At 39.2% G+C, this 20,654-nt stretch overlaps 1 protein-coding gene across 5 annotated transcripts; it reads left to right on the top strand.

The window, feature by feature from the left end:
- Positions 1–254: 254 nt before the first annotated feature.
- On the top strand, positions 255–16,304 carry ING3 (inhibitor of growth family member 3). Of its 5 annotated transcripts, none has more exons than XM_064422294.1 (12): positions 326–486; positions 651–722; positions 4,666–4,766; positions 6,273–6,338; positions 8,444–8,540; positions 10,738–10,809; positions 11,068–11,187; positions 12,879–13,036; positions 13,385–13,575; positions 14,715–14,907; positions 15,395–15,433; positions 16,050–16,304. In XM_064422294.1, the coding sequence occupies exons 1-12, from the start codon at positions 459–461 to the stop codon at positions 16,164–16,166; spliced, it is 1,254 nt and encodes a 417-aa protein (XP_064278364.1). In that variant the 5' UTR covers positions 326–458; the 3' UTR covers positions 16,167–16,304. The 5 variants fall into 5 exon arrangements, with proteins under 5 accessions (XP_064278368.1, XP_064278364.1, XP_064278365.1 ...); XM_064422295.1 differs by having other exon boundaries at positions 327–486; positions 12,978–13,036; XM_064422297.1 differs by lacking the exon at positions 326–486 and adding an exon at positions 4,378–4,484 and having other exon boundaries at positions 671–722; positions 12,978–13,036.
- Positions 16,305–20,654: the final 4,350 nt, after the last annotated feature.

Here is a 20,654-nt window from a genome sequence, read left to right as displayed (position 1 = left end):
TCGACACCGGCCGAGAAACTCCAAGTTTTCCCTTCCTGCCCTCCGGACTTGCGGCGCTGCGGTCGCGCCGGGGACTCTCCGGAGGGCCGAAAGCTGCTCCCGGAGAAGAGTTCTGCGGCCCCTGTGAGGCGGGAATGCCCCAAGGATCGTGGGAACGCTCCCAGGATCGCGGGAATGACGGCGGAGCAGCCGGAACGACACCGCCGGGCAGGACGCACAGCCTCCCCTCACCTCGCCCGGCACAAACTACACTTCCCGTGAGGCCGCGCGGCAGAGCGCGGGCCGCGGGTGCGTCAGCGGCGCGAGCAGCCAATCGCGGCGCGGCCGCGGCGAGCGCCGTCCGCCGCCAATGTTGTTTTCGCTGAGTCGAGGCGCTGGTGTTGTTGGCGGCGGCGCCATATTGGAAGGGACGAGCGCCCGCTCTCGAGCAGCCCCTGGGCGCGGGCCCGGCCGCCGCCATGCTGTACCTGGAGGACTATCTGGAGAGTGAGTGTGTGCGCGGCGGGGGCGCCGGGCGGCCGGGCACGGCCGGTGCGGGGGAGCCGGGGGAAGCCGCGGCGAGGAGGCGGCGCCCCCCCTCCCCCACGGCAGCGAGTGACTGACTGGCTCCCCCCCTCCCCCCTCTCTCCCGCTCCCCCGTGTCCCCGCAGTGATCGAGCAGCTTCCCATGGATCTGCGCGACAGGTTCACCGAGATGCGCGAGATGGACCTGCAGGTGCAGAGTACGTGAGTCCCGCCCCTCCGCCTCCGCCCGCCCCCTCCGCGCCCGCCCCGCTCCGCCCCGCGGGCACCGGCCCCAGCGCCGCGCCCCCGCCGCCGGCCGCCACGGGCGGGCAGGCCGAGCAGGGCAGCAAGCAAGGAAGGAAGGAAGGAGGCGAAGCGGCGCCGCTCCGGCCCGCAACAGCAGCTCCGCCCGCGCTGCCCCGGGGCGGTCGCTCCCCCGCCCCTGCCCTGCCCCGGCTCTCCGCAGCGCCGCTCGGCCCGGGCGCGTCTCGTCGTGTCCCGCGGGCGGGGGCTGCCGGGCGAGGGGCGGGCCGCACGCCCCCGGCGCTGTGGCGGCAGCCCCCGGCCCGTCCCGCGGCCCCGCCCGCCGGGCCGCGGCAAAAGGAGGGCCCTGGCCGAGCTGCCTTCTGGGCTTGTGCTGCTCCCAAAGGCATTTTCCGTGGCACGTCCCAAACTCTTTAGGTTTTTGATCCCTAAGAGCAGTGATGGTGGCTTGGAACATGAGTTGTGTCCCACTCCTTCCAGTAGGCAGCGGCATGCTCTCCCTGAAACTTTCCAGCCAGCTCCCTGATACAACATGGGAAGGTGCCGTTTGCTCGGCCCTTTGTGCCCCAGCTGACATGCAACCAATACACTTCATACTTTCGGTTTAATACAAATTCTATTTTATATAAATGCCTACTTTTGTATATATATATATTTTATGCAAAATATAAATACACTTCAGGTTTCTTTGTAGATCACTTTGAATCTCTGCTTATATCCTGATGTAATGCGCTGCTTTAGGCTGTTTTCAGGCTGCATTGCCATTTAGTCTTTTCTAATGCAGTCTCCTCTGGGACTGTAACACTCTGGGTAGCTGTTGCAGTCATTTAACACACAATTAATATGGTTATCTATAACTGTGATCCCAAAGTATTCATTAATGAAACTGCTGCTGCACAAAAGATGACAGCAATCATCAGTATGGAAGGGCCAGGTTATTTTAAAGGGGAATGAGAGAAAGAGATTGAAGTAACAAGGGAATACTGTATAGGAATACAAAATGCAGCACTAAGTGGGAACAAATACTTTAAAGTGCTTTCCATTGAATATTTACTTCAGTGGACCCAGCAGGTCTGTTTAACAGGGCTTTTTGACACATGTAGAACTATTTAGGGGTTTTTTTGGTATATTATCACCTAAATGTTGTCTTGGGTTCAGTGCTTGAAGTTGTGGGAGCTGTCATGGCTCCTTCTGGGCCTTAGCACCACTGAAGTTGTTATCTCCAGGGAGCATGAGGGAGGTGAGCCCTGACTTGGATAGTTTGGAATAAGTTCACAAATTTTACTTCTGTTCCATAAAAAGGCAAAGAAAAGAGTAGGGGTTTTTTTAGGTGTGCTTGAGAACTTGAGGCAGCTAGCAGTGCCAAGGCAGCAGTTTGTAATTTCCTGTGCTTTAACTGAAAATGACAAATAACACTCCATGTTGTATTACTGGAAGTAGTAAATGATAGTGAATATTGTATACTATACTTAAGTGTAGAGAAAAATTTTCTCACACCTTGGTACTTCTGTAATTCTTGTGCAATGATTGGCAGGGTATCCAAAGATATTTATGAAACTTCTGTGAAACTTCAGCATCACTTGCCCAGCTGCATGATGAATCTACATGCAAACCTGGAGGTTTTGTGGTGTCTCAGAAGTACTTGAAAACAATACTTTGATGAGTGATGCTGTCCTAGAAATCGACATGATTTGTAATTTAGAGATATCTCTGCTGCTCTCCTTTAATGTCATTGTTGACTTTGTATTTTGTCCTGTTTGGACCACATTGACTCCTAATGAGGCAGGTTCTGCTGTTTGTAGTTGGAAGAAACAATAAACCAGATCTATCTGCTGTATAATCTGATAAGATTGCTGTGGAAAAAGCAAAGGCTGTCTGAGTTGGGACTTGACTCTTGAGCTTTAACTGAGCTCCACATGAAGCATAAAATGTGTTTCTGTTTAAGTTGAAATCGTGGATTATCAGGATTTCATGGTAAAATGTCAATATATGACAAAAAGACTGTTCTCATAGTTTTGGCAACTCTCTTGGGAAATTTGATCTAAGAAATTTGTATCTCAGAATATAGAATCACAAGAAAAAATGGATGAACTTGAGTGTAGCAGAGAGAACTTTCCGTATAATTGATAGATCTGACCTGAACTTGGCTTTGCCTTTTCTGCTCTTTCAGGAGAGACCAGGTTTCTGTGGAAATTTTCCCCTAGGCAGTTCACACAGACTGATAACTTGTCCTCAATAAAAAGTGAAGAGGGAAGATACTTTTTTATCATTTCTTCTTTATGGAGCCAGTGGAATAACACTTAAGGTGTTTGTGCTCAGAGAATAGGAGATAGAACATTTTGTGTTTTGGCTTTTTGGACCAAATTAAAGTCATTCGGTCAAAAAGCAAAGATTTTAGAAGCCTCCATATAGAGTGTGTGCTTCTTGCTTGTCTCTCAGGCTTCTTAACATTCTCTACCTGGTGCAAGTGGAAAATGCTCATTTTTTAAGCCTGTTTTACTCCAGAACTGTTTGATTACTTTGTTTGTCTGGGTCTAAATAAAGTTGATGTGAACTCATGACACAACTGTTACGGCTTGGGAATAACAGTGCTCTGTCCAGTCAGTTGTTAGATTCCTGTTGGGTTTGATCTTGAGTGTTCCCAGTGTAAAGAAAATTGATTTATATTTTTGATCATTGAGTATGAATGATTTTTGGTTATTGATATAAACAGTTCTAGCTGTGAATTTTCACAGAGTTGGGAAAACCCTTGGCCTCTTGGATTTTCACAGTAAATTAGGATTTCATGAGCATTTTGAACTGATTAATTAATTTGCATTTTGTTTTGGCAAGATGTGATCCAGTTTTAATGATGGTTTCTGGAAAGTGTCTTAGGTGTATTGCACCCAGAGCCTGAAGTTTGTAGGTGATTTGTGCATTGTCACATTTAATTTAAAACTGATAGCTGGGCAATGTCACTGAGAATGCTGGGCAAAAAACTTCAGTACTGTCATCTGTCCTGATGCTAGCAAGGCTGTCCAAGCTAGTTTGACTGAGGCAGCTGCATGTTTTTGGAAATGTGCAAGCTGTTGAGTGCACAAGTGTCCAGCTGTTGAAATAGTAAACTCAGTGGGAGAAGGGTGGAGAGGATAGGGAAAGGAATCCCTGTTCCTGTCTCAATAAACAATGAATAAAAACAGCTTGTGGTTGACATTTTCCTTTCTAGAGACAGTTAATGTTAGAAAATGGGTGGTTTTATTTCCCCCCCCCTTATGATATTTCTCAACTTCATGAAAGTGAGAATCCCATCCAAATAATAGTTCATCAGTACGTTTACTCCTCTGGGGGTGGAGGGAATAATTTGTGAGTGCTTTCAATTTGCCCTGACCCTTCCTAGCAAACAATGGAGAGGCCCTGGACTTAAAGGCAGTGACTTTGCTCTTCAGTTGGTCTACCTTTTTGAGACACTAATTTTTTTCAATTATTTGGTTTTGTATTTGACTGTTTCTCTTAGGAGAACATTTTGTTTCCTGCTCAGTTTGTAACTGGCTAGAATGTTCCAAAGTCAGCAGTCTAGAGCCCTGGGTGAGGAGTTTGGGTCGTGCTTTAAGTCACTACCACTGCTCTTAGGGACAAAAAACCTTTAGAACTTGGAGTCCTGCCTGTCCCATGCTGGAGAGCACAAGAACCTTGATGAGAATCCTACCAGAATGCAATTCTGCTTCTTGGAAATTAAGGTAAATATTTCCCTCCGCTGTCCACTGTTGCTTGGTTGTTTTGGTTTTTTTCTTTTTTTTCCTCTCTAATAGTTTGCACCTCAGTCCTGTCAACTTTGTTTGAGAAAAAAAAATTCCCTTATTTTCTATGTTTATGTACATGAGAAAATAACATTTGTCTCGCTCTTTTCCTATGCTACAGATGCAATGGATCAGCTTGAGCAGAGGGTAAATGAATTTTTTATGAATGCAAAGAAAAACAAACCTGAATGGAGAGAAGAACAAATGACATCAATCAAAAAAGTAAGGATATCATAAGAGTGGGTCAGATTTTTCTTTTGCAAACTAAGACAACCTTAGGAAAAAATAGTTTATGATTGATGGGAGATTTGAGTGTTCAGAACTGTGTCTTCCCTTGGGCTTTCATAGAGGTGGATGGAACTACCTTGGAGGAGAAAAGTGAGTGAAAGGTTTCTTTGATCAAGAATTTCTCTGAAGTTTTACTGAGCACTTGCTAGCATTTAAAAAAATGTAATCCTGAAATGGTGAGGAAGCCTGGTACTAAAATTGGAGCTCAGATTTTTTCTTTCTGTTTGTGTGACATGAAGTTGTCCTTTCTTGTAGAGGATATTTTTCAAGCTTAGATTCAGCATTTCCTGTGATTTTCAGCCTATGTCCTTCTAAACATTATTACACATATGTCTATTTATAGACATATGTATAACATGTATGTCTATACATATGTATTATACATATGTGTACATTATGTATAATACATGTTATATTTATGTATTATATATACATATATACGTGTATATATAATACATAAATATACATTATGGTCTAATTATACATATGGTCTATTTAGCTTGAGAAAGGGAGGAGTAAGAACATGAATATGAATGTGTTTTGTGTTATCCTTCAATACTTGAACATTAGTGATGGTATTTTTAGCAATGTAGTCCATCATTTTGTCAGGAGAAACTCCTTTGTAGTCTCCTACAGAGGCTACTTCAGCCCCTAATTTGGGTAAGGGTTGTTTTCTTCTTTAATTAATGCAAATAGGTTTTTAAATTCTAAGAAAAGAAAAAGATCAGAGCTCTGACTCCACTAGAATAAATCAAAATTTTTCTGTTGACTTTAGTTTTCACGGAAGATACTATTCAGTGGAAATTGAGAATTAAAAGGTACTAAAATCTGTTCAAATCTAAAGTAAAAACATTTGAAAACATACCTTTAAAAAAAAGTTTTGTCTGTGAATATTCATTGGTTAGAGGAGGCTTTTGGATTGTTTTATTCAAATTATTTAGAATGCACTTATGAGTTAGAGGAACTTATTTAAAGTAATTTAAATTATATACAGTATTATCTCTGTTTAACTAGAGTGCTGGAAAGGCCTCCCTACAGGTACTTCAGCATCATTTTTAAGAACAGTAGGATTTGTTGTGGTTCTGAAATAAAAGACACACTCATATTTTAAGTCCATGACATGATGCTGTGTAATATAAAATAAATCCAAGATTGTTTAATTTCATGTAACATTTCTTGCAGAAATCTAAATATCACTCTAGTAGGAGGTGTCTCCTTCTTGTAATTTGGCTTTTTCTAAGACAGAGAAAATAAATTGATATAAATTATATCTCTCATTAACAATTCAGATGATTGTTGTTTTCAGTAAAATTTCAGTCTTTCTGAAAACTGACTGAAATTTGTCCTTTTGACTTATATTTTGTGCTTCATAACAGCAGCTTAAACTTACTGAAATGAATTTTGTTACATTAATATTTTAAAAAATTCTCTTCGTAACAGGATTATTATAAGGCTTTGGAAGATGCAGATGAAAAAGTGCAACTGGCTAATCAAATATATGATCTGGTAAGTGGACACAAAACTTGTGGTGAATCACCTAAATTTATGCCCTAAGAAGTTCTAAGCATTTTGATAAGCACTGCAGTCTTGCTGCAGTGTGCTGTACTTTTATGTTGTCTGCATACAGATGTTTTGCTGGTGAAGGAAACATTTAATATTTAATTGACTTTTAAGAATTTTGGGTAGTAAGTGTCACTTAAATATAAAACAGAGAAGTAGAATTGGAAATCGTAAGATTTTAATGCATAGTTTCAGCCTGTTTAGGAGACTGGTTGAGAGAATCCCTTGTGATACAGTGTTGAGGAGTCTAGGAAGGCTGGACATTCTTCAGGAAGGAAATCTTAAATGTATAGGAGCAATCCATCCCCATCCCAAAACAGAAGCCAGCAGGGAAGTCCAGCCTGGCTAAATACAGAGCTTTGGCTACTCTTTAATTTGGGGGAAAAAAATAGAGTGTGTCATCTTGGGAAGAATGGGCAGGCAACTCAAGAGGACTACAAGGATTTCATGAGGTTATGTGGGGAAATAATTACAAGGGCCAAAGCCCATGTCAAACTTTATATGGTTACTTCTGTGAAAGACAAAAAAATATTTTAAAAAATATATCAGCAGTAAAAGAAGGGCTGTGGACAATATCTATCCTTTACTGGATACAGAGGTAAACGTAGTGATGGAGGATGAAGAAAAGGCAGAGATTCTTAATGCCTTCATTGCTGTAATATTTAATAACAAGACGTGTTGTTCTCAGGGTACTCAGCCCCTGAGCTGGAAGAAGTGGGTGGGGAACAGAATGAAGTCCCCATAACTCAAGGGAGATCAGCAACCTGCTGTGGCCACTTAGACACACAGAAGTCTAGGGCTGTGATGGGATCCTCCCCACTGAGGGAGATGGTGGAAAAGGTCACTGAGCCACTTTTGGGTATTTACCAGAGGTCCCAATTGACTGGAAATTAGCAATGTAATGCCTGTGTACAGCAAGGGTCAGAAAGAGCATCTAGGGAAGTAAGGGCCTGACTTCAGTGCTGGCGAAGGTCATGGAGCAGATCATCCTGAGTGCCATGACACAGCACAAGCAGGACAACCAGGGGATCAGGCCCAGGCACGTGGGTTTAGGAAAGGTGGTCTTGCTTGACTGACCTGATCTTCAATGTTGAAGTGACCTACTTAGTACTTGAGGGAAAGGCTGTGGATGTTGCCTACCTGGACTTAAGTAAAGCCTTTGATGCTGTTTCCTACAGCGCTCTCCTGGAGAAACTGGCTGCTCACGCCTTGGGCAGGTGCACTGTTCATTGGCTGAAAAATGGGATGGATGGCCAGACCCAGAGAGGGATGGCATCTGATTTAAAGTTTATTTATTTTACATTTCTCAAGAGAACAGAACGTGCAAGTCAGACTACACTCAAATATAGAAGACATAAAACAACTGCTTTAGTTTCACTACAACTAGGCAAAAGTTTGTTCTAGAAGTTGGAACTGCCCCTTCTCTTTCACTTAGCTGGTAACTGGAAAATCTTCCCAGTCTTTAATAAAGATGGGTAAATTTTGCTGCATGATTACAGATGTAGAAAGTATTTGGAATGTAGTGTTTCTTTTCATGATAGTGAGTTGAGAATTTTTTTTTTTTAATTTTTAATACCCAAGAGCACATCATAGTTTGCTGAAACACCCAGGAGTCTCCACTTTCAGTTGAGACTCAGTACACACCAAATTTATTGGTGTTTATAGTGGCACACAAATTGCACACAGGTTTCAGTTTGGAACTTGCAATTTCCCCAGAGCAGCAGAATTTCTGCTGAGTTCTATGTCATGTACTGTTCTTTCTCTTCCTCTTTAAGTTTGTATAACCAGAGCACCTCCAAGTCTTCTTCATCTTTATTTCTGAAAAGAAGTGCCTTGGAGCTTTCCCTATGCCATTTTGGTGTTAACAGGAATGTTTCTGCTGAGGGAGGGAAATGGAGGTGACCAAGAAGATCCCTTCTGTGCATTACTTTGCTTAATGCTGCATGGCACAAATTACTGGAAGGGAAATACTTAGCAAGCCTGAGATTAAGGATGTAGATATTCATGTTCCAGAACTGGGTGCTATTTATTTTGCGTTGTCTAACAAACAGGTAGACCGTCATTTGAGAAAGTTGGACCAGGAACTCGCTAAATTTAAAATGGAACTTGAAGCAGATAATGCTGGAATTACAGAAATATTAGAGAGACGTAAGTATGCATGATTTTCTTTGAGAACTTGGCAGACTTTCTGTCAAATTGCAGAATTAAAGTATCATACACTTGTTAGCGGCTGCCAGTATTTTCACCCATGTTTCAACCCACCTTGAAATTTTAGTTTAACCCACTCTCAAATTTTAGTTTCAATCTCAATTTATACCGGTGAAATCAAAATACCTTTGAGTAAGTAGAATAATTTTTTCACACAACTGTTGTCCTTGTGAATTGCTACAGTAAGATACATAGTTCTTTAAACCTGTTTTTAATGGTTGTAGGTACTCAGCCTACCTTACTTTAGGTAAGCATGCCACCTACCCAGTTGCAAGGGTAACATTTCTTCCTTGAACTGATTGCCACCAAACTAAGGAGAGTCATTATTTTAGTTTTCCCAGGACTTGGTGGTTTTCTATTTTAAAGGGGCAAGAATGGGTTGTTCTGTAATGGGCCAGTGAAGGTAAGAAACCTGCATGATAAATAAAACCATACTGGTATTTAGAATGTGAATAAAAATGTAAAGTTACAGCTTTTTTGCCAGCTTGGTGTAAAAGAATCTGTCTTTTTTGTACATATCGGCATTTAGACATCAAATTCAAATGCGAATGTGATAAATGTCTAAGCTGATGTAGCTACTGTGATTATGGAGGCAGTGGTTGTCCTCATAGCCAGAGATAGTGAAAATTGACTTAAATCACTTGGGGATATTAGGAATAAGCATTCTGTTTTGGAACTTTTTGTGGCTGTGTTGTATAAACTGGGACTTTGGGGCTATTTTATTTGTAATTGCTATTACAAATAACAGGCACAATATAAGAAAACTCTAAATTAAGTGCTTTTAATTAACTAGCAATTACAGAAAAGGACTAGTTGAGTTTATTTTAAATACCAGTTGGGTATTAGAATGTGTGCTCCCTTCTGTTGAACTATGTGTTTGGAGAGGCTGCTAGATAGGATTTCAAGAAATCAAAATAGAGAAACACTAGACTGCATGTTACATCTTTAAGGTTTGCTTGGTTTGAGGGTTTTGTTTCCTTGTTTGTTTTTAACTAAAGTTAAAAGTAGGAGACTGAACATTTTTGGCTTTCAGACTAAGTAAATACATAAGGTTGAAGTCCCACCAGATACATAAGGTTGAAGTCCCACCAGAGGGCAGCCTTTGGGCAAGTTCGTAACGTGATTGAAGTTCTCTCAGCCAAAATAGCTCCTTATGCTTTGATCCTCTTCTAGAATAATTATACTTAAACTTTTGTAATATTTATGTATTACTCATGTGTTTCAGTGTTTTTTGAAAGCACTGGAAGAGGTAAAGAAATGCTGAGGCTACAGATTTTGAAAAATGAATGTGAATTGCTTTCCTATTTTGTCTTCTGTGTAAATGTCAGTTGGTAGCTATTGCAACTACTTCAAAGTCTTTTTGTTAGAGATTGATGAACAAAATATTTTATATTCCAAATTTATAGTCAGAGTTTCTACTATACTGTGATTATTTAGCCTCATCTTAATAACATGTTATTATAACATGTTATTAACATGTTAATAAATGTTATTCTTAGGCATATACTTGGATTTATGCCTGTCTGACTTTTACCTTTTTTTTTGTACGGGGAGGATGGGGGTGGAGTTTGTTGTCGTTTTGTGGGTTTTTTTGTTTTGTTTTTATTTGTATTGTTGCTCTGTGTATTTTGGATGTTAAGAAAATTTGGATGATGGTCTGCAGCCCTTTCTTTCAAATGTTAAATCATCTTGAAAGATGAAACTGCTGTTTTCTTGAGTTTTGACTGAATGTGACAAGGTAGACTCAGTGGGACAAGATGCCTTGTTTATACAGTTTACATTGTTCAGTCTTCAGTTCATACTGGTGTAGATTGTCAGTACTTTTGGTGCAGCCATTCTGCAACTCATTTGATTAAGTAGCTTGGTGAGGGCAGTGTTGTTGGTTCTTATTTGCCTTGATTTTAAGTTCTTGATTTCAACAGTTGGACAGTAGCAGTTGTCAATTTTTATTTGAGAACTAATCTCACTGGTTCCTGGTTGTACTGTTGAAAGGGTTTCAACCCGAGCAAAAATTCTTCTGATTAAAATAAATATAACTGCATTGTGATTTTGTTAATATTTTAAAGATCCCTTTAGTATGTAAAAGTTAAAATGGTGCCAACTCTCAATTTTCATGTCCTTCTTACCTCCCTCTTAGGGTCTCTGGAGCTGGATACACCAGCACAGCCTGTGAATAACCATCACTCCCATTCTCACACTCCAGTAGAGAGTAAGTATTTGAAACTTATAAAGATGGCCACTTTTTATGTTTCCTTTTTTTTTTTTTTTGAGTAGTACAAGGAAAGAGATAGTTCAGAACTTTTTTCCCTTCATCATTGCAAGGAGAAAACAAAGCATAATAAATACTGTCTGTTAAGAAGGGCACGAATGAAATAGGTTTTGCTGGTGGGAATTAGTTGAAAGTGCTAGCATAATTTGACTTTCAAGCTGAATAGATTTTACATTTCTCTTCATTTATTTAATTTAGAAAGGAAACACAATCCATCTTCTCACCATGGTACAACAGATCATGTTCCTGAAAAGAAGTTTAAATCTGAAGCTCTTCTATCTACCCTGACATCAGATGCTTCTAAAGAAAACACACCAGGTAATCCTAATTGTCTTTCATTTCATTGCTTTTTAGTCAGAAGAAGAGAAACTTAATTATATTTGTGAGTTAGTCTTCTGAAATCACGGAATCATGGAATAGGTAAAGTTGGAAAGGACCACAGTGGATCATCTGGTGCAGCCTCCCTGCTCAAGCAGGGTCATCCCAGAGCACATCCACAGCCTCTCTGGGCAACCTGTTCCTATGCAACCTGTCCTGTGTGTGGCCACCTGCACAGAAGTTCTTCCTTATATTCAGGTGGAGCTCCCTGTGCATCCTCATAAGGGGAGGTGCTCCAGTACCTTAATCATCTTTTTTCACTCTACTGGACCCACTCCAGGAGCTCCATGTCTTGTACTGAGGAGCCCAGAACGGGACACAGCACTCCAGATTCAGCTTTGCTAGGGCCGCATGGAGGGTCAAGATCACCTCCCTCAACCTGCTGGCAATGCTTTTCCTAGTGCACCCCAGGACACCCTTGGCCTTCTCAGCCCCTAGGGAACACTGCTGGATCAGGGACAGTTGTTGTCAACCAGGACCTTGAGGTCCTTCTCCACAGGGCGGCTTTTCAGCAGGTCAGCCCACAGCCTGTGCTGTTGCCTGGGATTATTCCTCTGCAGGTGCACTGCACTTTCCTTTGTGGAATTTCTAGACCCTGTGCCATCAATAATGACCTTCTGGGATCCGCCATTCAGCCAGTCCTCAATCAGAGGAATACTCCTTTCCCTGGGACTTTCAGTCATTTGAAACATGAGAAGTTGCAGGCATTCTTACTAATCTGTCTTCCATGAAGTGTGTCTGCTTTGTTGTCATTTAACAGCTGTTTCTTTTTATTTACACTTTGAGGAAGATAACAGTACAGTTTTGTTCAGCTAGTAATAGAAATATAAGAGATCAATGCATTATTTTCGGGAAGAAAATGCATACAACAATTTCCAAAGTAAGGGAAAGGAATTTTCACACCTTTTTTTTAAGAGTTGGTCTGAAAAGAATTTTTTTCATGTGTTGTCTTTGTCAAAAGAGAAGTCTTTTTGTATATAGTGACTAAAAACACCTAAACCTTTCCGCCTATTTTCAATATTAAGGTATTTCATAGTTTCTTTTCTGAAAATAAAAGACTAAGGAGTTACAGTAAGTCAGCTACCTTACTCATGTTTTAAGTCATTTCAGTCATGTCTATTTCAGTTTTCTTTTGAAGAAACTTCACATGAGGCTGCAAATAAAATTCTGCAGCTGTCATTCTGCAGATGACCCTGGAAATTGTGTTGCATTAAAACTGACCTATAGTTTTTAGAATTAAGATTGTTGAAAGTTTTCCTTCAGAAACAGTATAGGTGTGTAATCATTCTTACCCTCTTCTTGATGATTATAGTGGTGAGAATTGTTTCAATATAGGCATATGTATAGCAGCTGCATCTGTTCTTTGATAGCTGAGTATCGTAGTGAGAGCTGTCATTCTGAAAGGACTCCTTGCACATGAGGATAGATAGGGAACAAACTTCTTTTGTTCTTTCCCCCATAAACAAATACTGGCTGTGTCTAATTACTTTTAAAACCTTTTTTCCAAATGATTAGACTGCTCTGATGCGTAAATGGAGTTCCTACTCTTTCACTGGTTGTCATATAACTTCTTAAAATGCAAAGGAATTTAGTTTCATTTTGAATTTCATAAATGTGTTCTATTCATCAAGGGTGTCGAAACAGTAATTCATCATCCTCTTCAAACAATGCATACAATACAAACTCTTCTCAACCATTGGCATCATATAACCTGGGCTCATTATCTTCAGGATCCGGGGCCGGTGCAATTACCATGGCAGCAGCTCAAGCAGTGCAAGCCACGGCACAGGTAATGTCAGAATATTCTTGTCATTCTGCCATCCGCTTGTGATTAAGAAGAAAGGCTAGTGACTGCTTTTTTTTTTTTTTTTTAAATCTGAATTCCCATGATCACTTTCAGCTGATGTGATTCAGTTCTTATATTAGGATTTTATTAATATGCGACAGTTTCATCCTGTATAGCTTGCCTAAAGGGACAGCTTGTTTTCTGACTTTTCCTGGAAGATGTTCTCACACATTTAACTGCATTCTGTACATAATTTCATTAACAAGGTAACCTGTGCATATCATTAGCAGTTAGCAGCCTTGTATAGGAGCTTTACTGTGTAATCTGATACAGTATCAGCATTCCTTTTAGATGAAGGAGGGAAGACGAACATCCAGTCTAAAAGCCAGCTATGAAGCATTTAAGAACAATGATTTTCAGCTTGGAAGAGAATTTTCATTGTCCAGAGATTCAGCTGGGTATTCATCATCAGCTCTGGCATCTACATTAACTCAGACGTTAAGTTCATCAACCACAGATTCACGAAGTGGCAGAAAAAGCAAGTAGGTTTTCTTGTTGACTGCAATTATAACTTTGAAGACAGATGAGCTTTCTTTTAAAAGGTCACAGGCCGTAATAGAAATACATTGTATTTAATATCTGTGGGGGGGAATCAGCAGAAGGTAGTTACTGCCTCTTGGCCATTTTTGTGCAGGGCTGTGTTCTTTAGTCCTCCCACTTCTTTTTCTTTAAGCAAACTCACTCTATTGATTTGCTTTTTTATCTGAGATGCAGTCAAGTTTCTTCCCTCACTTTTCTATGTTTTGGAGAGATTTGATCTAACAGCAGTTGTTGGGAATTACTGTCCAAAGGTTTGTAGATGGTTTTGAAATAATCTGGAGATGTTTGATGCCAGTTTCAAGTAAACATGACACTTCCTAATGACTGACCATCTAGAACAGGAAATTAATTTCATTTCTGATTGAAGTGACGTTTTAAAACATTTTCAACAACACAATGTCACAACATATTCAACAATCAGAACTTGTACTTGAAAGAATTTGTCTCAAAATGCCCATCCTTTTAAATTGTCATGAGTTTTTTTCTTCATTCAAATTTGTGTGTGTTCACAACTCAGTTAATAATGTTGTTTGAAAAGCATTTTTCATCTATGAATATCTTGGGTGTCAGGTCTGACCTATAAGCAAAAGCAGAGAAATTTTATTCTGGCACCATTCCTATGGAATGACTGCTGATGCTTGAGTGGAGATTAACAGAGAATCAGTCATCTTCAAAACAGTTATCTATTGTACATGACATATGACATTATTTATATGTAAATTCCTGTTTTATTGGTAACAGTTTTTATAAGGACTTGACACCAAGGCTATTGATGGAAAACTTTGTGAAGAAAAGCATTTGTTAAAGGCACTTGACAGTTTAGAGCTGTTAAATTCCATTGATTAGAACAGCGCATCCTGCGCTTGTAAGCTGGTGTGACTTGTTTCCTTTTCCAAGAGCATACAGTGGGTGCATGCCAGTGCTTGCAGTGGCTGAATGAAATGTGATGGTGAATGATAGCTTTGGATTTACATACTGCTGTAGTTCAGAGTGAACAAAGTACTTGTTTAGTGATTCTTTCACTTGGCAGAAAATTAATCATCTATTCACTTTTCTTCCTTTTTTTTTCACTCTTCCTCAGAAACAACAACAAATCCTCAAGTCAGCAGTCCTCATCATCATCTTCTTCTTCCTCTTTATCATCATGTTCTTCTTCATCTGCGCTGGCACAAGAACTGTCTCAGCAAACAGCAGTAATACCAGAGTCTGATTCTAATAGCCAGGTTGATTGGACCTATGATCCAAATGAGCCACGTTACTGTATTTGTAATCAGGTAAGGATGGCCTCCAAATTGAAATACAACTACAGCTGCTGTTTTGATACAGCTGAACTTCCTTCTCTGAATGCTAATTTTGAAAAAACTATATTTTTACTCTTCTGGTCTGTTTTTGTTTACTTACTGGTGATATGAATAATGAACAGTTGAAGCTAAAAATAGTCAGTTTTTTTAGCGATGTGATATCCTTGGAGAGTTTTAAATCTGGTAATGGAGACTACAGGAATAATGAAATTAAAAATTGGGGGGGGGTCACAGTGAATTTAGTTTTTTATCCAATCTAAAATACACAGATGTAGGTTCTTTTGCATAAACAATTCTGGAAAATCAGTTCACTAAAACATTATGGTGTTTGGGTTGTGTAACAAAAGTAAAATGAAAATGTTGTTACTGCTGTTAATGAAAAAACTCTTCAAAGAAAGAAATTTGAATGTTGGCCCTTTCAAAATGTTAATTGCTGAGGGTTTTTTTCTTATTTTACTAGGTGTCCTATGGTGAAATGGTAGGCTGTGATAACCAAGATGTAAGTAACAAAGTTCAAAAGGTTCATGAGCGGCTTGCGCACATAACTATTGCTTGTAGGAGTTGCATTTTTTTTTTGTTTGTTTTGAGTAGAGTTTTTTAGAGTAAAGTGCATATGATTTGAACCATCCTTCAGGAAACTTCTCATATCTCCACACAGCTTAGGTTCTTTTAGGAACCTGCAGCACTTGCTAGGTTCAAAAATGCCCTGCTTCAAAAGATCCTTTATTTCTGTGAATTTTCAGTTATTTCACTATTAATAAGAGTTGTCCTTTTCAAATAAAAAAGTTTTCAAAGAACAGTTGAATATAATCATGTATTTACTGGGATAACTACATTTAAACAGAAGTGAGTGATAAGATTTCTTTGTCAAACTATTTCAAAGCACAACATACTTATTTTGCTCTGTAATGTGAGTCCACAGAATTTTTATCATTTTTCTTAGTGTACTGAGTGTATGTTGCAGTTCCTCACCTTTCCTTGTTTTGCCCTGTGACTTTTGTGAAATGCAGAATCTACGCTATCCTTTCGTGTTTCATTTTCATAGAATTGTATTTGTGATACACATTTTGAAAAAAACCCAAGTCACAAACCTTCTCTTTTAACTCTTTTTATAGTGCCCTATTGAGTGGTTCCACTATGGATGTGTTGGACTGACAGAAGCACCAAAAGGGAAGTGGTACTGTCCACAGTGTACAGCTGCAATGAAGAGAAGAGGGAGTAGACATAAATAAGTTTGTTCATCTGGAAAAAATTGCATAATAAAGGTTTTATAAAGGACTTGGGAGGGGAGGGGCAACTCTCACCACACTTCCTTGCAACCACTGAAGAGTAACATAGCAATCATAGAATGGTATGGTTGGAAAGGGCTGTAAAGATCTTCTAGTTCCAGCCCCCAGTCATAAGATCTTGAACTATTGGATTTGCTAAGTTGTGTTTTAATATTGTAGGTAAATTATTTATGCACCTTGATGTGCTACAGATACTATTCCAGTGGACCTTGGATTGTTCCAGTGGCAAGCATATGCAGATATTTGTACTATCAAACCATTTTCTCTAAGCAGTGGGCATTCTACAAGTACTCAATCTTCCAAAAATTCCGATAAGTCAAGATTTTAAATGTATGTTTTATATACAACAGATATATTCTGCTGCATGTACTGTACTCAAGAGCTGTTACGTAACACTATGTATATTAATAGTGCAAAAAGTCAGTGCTTCTGAAAGGAAAAAGAGACAGTGGTTTTTAAAATGCCTTTATAGCTTTGGTTCTTTATGAAACTTAATTCAGCAGGCTGAAGAAAATGGTTCTTGTATACAGCGGGCTGTTGTCCTTTAGGGTACTTGAGTATGTAAAAACAAAAATGCTGTAGAATACAACAAACTTGTGCCATTAGTCTTTATATGTTTCTGCTCCAGAGAAGGCGGGGGCCATAAGAAGAAAAAAAGGTGTTAAAGTGATGATAAATTTTTATACCAAATGTGTTTATTTTTTTGTGCAAGTAATCCTTTAAATTTGAATTGTATTAGGTGTAAAATAAAAGAACCTCAACTCCTCAGATTAATGTTTCCTGTACATTTGTCAAAAAAAAGGTCTCTCACTGAAATGGTTTCACAAACTTCCTTTTTTTTCTGGCTCTTTAATGCAGCAGCACTGAACAGAAAGATGGGGTTTATGCCTGTTTTTTCCTTCCTCCTTCTTTCCAGTATTAAGAAATATGCTTTCCCTTTGAAATAAAGATTTTGCTTCAGCCCTGTGTTAGGCTGAAAGACTGTGGCTGTCATGTGGTAGCCTTCCAGACCCATGAAGAGAAGAGAGGGAGAGAAGGAAGCAGTTCCATTGCATGACCGTGCAAATAGTGTCAAGGGAATAAAAACAGATAGGTCCATTAGTAATAAAGAGTGTGTGCAGAGAATGAAAACAGGCTTCTGTCACACCATGTTTGTTCAAAATGAAAAAAGTAGGCATTTAAAGTCCATGAACTCAGGAAAAGTAGATGTGAAAGAAGGGAAATGTGATTATGGATGATAAATAGACTTTGGCAAAAGACTAGGATACAAGTTGGTGAAAATAAACAGCAAGGAGCAGTTAGCTAAAGTTCCCTTGAAACTGGGAACTCAACCCACTGTGTATGTATTTCTGTGGAAATCTCAGTCTAAAAAAACACTTGAAGACTAGAATATCTGGTTTTAAGTGAGGCTGTTGAGACAGTGGAGATAACAAAGTGTTTGTTTTGTGGGAAACTGGTGCCATGCTATAAATTGAAATTAAATAAGCAACCAGTAATCTAGACCCTTCTTAAACTGAATGTCTGTCCCAAAGGCTAAGAACTAAGTCCTTTGAGAATTAAGACTCTATACAGCAAAATCTCTCACTCAGCTGGTAACCATACCTAAAATGGTATCAAAACTACAAATACAAAATAAAACTTCAGTTTTAGGTGTAAATACTGGATCCCTGTTTCATTGTGAAATAGAAATTATTTTTTCATTGAGAAGTTAGAGAACTCACAAGAGGAAAAACGTGCCCTTATTAGTAAATTAGTATTTTGTGTCAAGGAAACGGAAATGGACAAATGTGAAAATGTGGGAAAAAATGCAATACATAGGTTAAAGATTTAGAACAACAAAACCTGTACATTTGTTTTCTAAATTGGAAGCCTGTGAGTGAAGCTACCTGGTCAGGAGGTGATAAGACTGTAAAGCACTGAGCAGTGTGGGTAGCTACATATTGAGAGAGTTCATGCCTCATGGTCAATAGAGTTGCTGGATGCTTCCCTAGGTGGACAAGCACAGGTGCAACATCTCTCATTAAAGCTTTAAAATCAGTGATTCACTGGTTGAAGAGGGCATCCCTTGACTGGGACATCCACACTCCTATTTGCAAAATATAATAATAAAAAGTAAAGGAATAAATTAGTAATATCTCCAACACGCACAGCTAAACAAGAGCAGGACTCTACTGCTCAAGAGTTACATAAGAGATCAGTTAAAGAGGCCTAAATGGGAACATAATATTTGCATGTATGTTGTTTTCTCAAAAAAAACCCAAAAATGGCAAGTGCTAAAAGCATCAGACCAATCTCATGACAGACTGTCTGATAAAGTGGAAAGTGTATTTAAACATTTTGCTAAAACAATGTAAATATAAAATAATATATAAAATAATACTTAGATTTCACTTTATCTGCAGCTGAGTCCTCTGAAGTAGGAAGTAAGGATCACTATGTAGGAAAGTGATTTGGAAGTTATTTAGTAATTTTATGGAAACCCTAACTCACTGTTCAGCAGCAGGTCACATAAGCGCTGAGAATGACTCAGTAGGAGATAAAAAATAAAACAATTTTACACCATGTAAATTGATGGTGCAGTTAGGTCAGCATAGTGTAACATTCTGGTCTGCTCTGTTACAAACAGACAGAAAAGCTAGGAAAAGGCTCAGTTGGAGGGTCAAAGCTGTATCATGACAACATAGCTGAGAAACAGATGAATTGTCTGGGACTCTTCTGGATGGGAAAGAGGCAGCTCCATGAGAATATAACAGGGATCTGTAAATTAAGTAGTCATGTGAAAAGGTGTGTGTTTTGATAGAAGTGGTGGTATGGAGGTAGTCCAAAATGAAAAATGAGCAACTTTTTTTCACATGTGGCATGCTTACATTACAAAATGGGACATATAGCTAAGATCCCTGGATCAGAAACTCACTGAAGATTGATCACTAGAAGTCAAAAGCGTTTGTTGAGGGAATTGTTCCAGGTTGCCTCTGACAGTCCTAAAATCCTCTGGCACTCAATGAAAGCTATTTGATACCAGACACTATGTTAGACGACCTTCAGCATTAGGCAGTGTAGTTTCTTTTAGTTTCATGTCAATGTTACAGTATTTGGGTGAACTTTTAGGATGAGGGGTATTTGTAGTACCACCAACTGAGAACCAATGTACTAAGCACTCTAATGAAACAAAACGCTGTATTCCTTGTAAGGAGTATTGTCTGTGTACACTGGGGAGCTGTAACTTTTGTTTATTCTAGATCTGGAATGAAAAAGGGGGAGAAAATACATTAATGGATACTAATCTGAAAATCCCACTAGGTTGTCTCTCTGAATAGTAAGGGATAATTTGCATTCTTCTGTACCAAACTTTGCAAAATGTTATTCACACACAGTAAATGTCAGAAATTCTGAGGTTTGTTTCACTTTTCTGTTCTGCCTCACCAGGAGGTACTTTCCACTACGAGCTGGCTTTTCTTGGCAAGTTTTTTTCATCTCCCTCCTCATTCTGCTGGAATGTCTGGGCCATACATTTTTCTTCTTCAAGAGAGACGGCCCTTACCTTGACAACAGTGTTCAATTCTTTTAGACTAAAATGTCTAAGAAGCAGAATTGCAAGAGGAATAAGAGTCTTGAGTTTTTACACTCTCTTCAGAGTATACATGAATAAAGTTAGGCCACACTGTAAGAACGTAGTACCTTCAGTTTTGTTACTCCTCCCTATTTTGACTAAAATGCTCAGAGAATAATGTAACTAAAAGGAGAAAAATGTCACACTTCAGTGTATCTATGCCAATTTACAGCAATGTTCCTCTCAGCACTTTCAAATCTGTATCTTCCTTTCATACTCGTATAGTATTCAATAAAGACAAAAACAAGCAGCTTTTTCCTCTGGGTGAATCTTGTATTTCAGAGCTATTTGAATATGCAAAAGTTCTCAACAAGTTGCATGACTACTACTTTCAGGCTTGTCCTTCCATAGGTCTTATATTTTAAAACCCCCAGTAATTTCCTACATTAGTTCATTATATATAAAGTCTTGATTATAAACATTAATTTAACTGCATGCTAACTGTGTTCTCTTTTTATAGGGATAAGAATAATTCCCTTATTTAGTCCTAAAAAAAGTATCCTGAAGGTATTGGAAAGAAAAACCCTAGCATATTACAGCTAGAATAGAGAAATACTTGTCTCATGACTGTACACAAACTCTACCTAGTGCAGTAGAAAATGATGAACAATGATAGGATCTACAACTGTGTTAATATTTTTAAAGACCTAATACCTATTTGTGCCTTATACCTTACATTATGAAGATTACTGTGCATTGTGGCCGCTCTATCCCTTTCTGAAAACTTATTTAGCAATGTTAAAGTCACTGAATCAAAGATGTTGGCGCACATCTGTGAAACTGGCTACTGCCAATTAGAAAAGTTTTATTCAAGTTAAGGA

This window comes from Passer domesticus, chromosome 5, assembly GCF_036417665.1.
Source record: "Passer domesticus isolate bPasDom1 chromosome 5, bPasDom1.hap1, whole genome shotgun sequence".
In the NCBI taxonomy this organism is placed as follows: Eukaryota; Metazoa; Chordata; class Aves; order Passeriformes; family Passeridae; genus Passer; species Passer domesticus.
This window is presented reverse-complemented; position numbering and strand designations above follow the sequence as displayed.

Bases quoted from the DNA above. Each gene is read 5' to 3' on its own strand.
- ING3 (XM_064422294.1), top strand. From the start codon at position 459: ATGCTGTACCTGGAGGACTATCTGGAGA. The intron at 487-650 runs GTGAGTGTGTGC...GTGTCCCCGCAG, and splicing joins CCTGGAGGACTATCTGGAGA to TGATCGAGCAGCTTCCCATG. The intron at 6,339-8,443 runs GTAAGTGGACAC...TCTAACAAACAG, and splicing joins CTAATCAAATATATGATCTG to GTAGACCGTCATTTGAGAAA.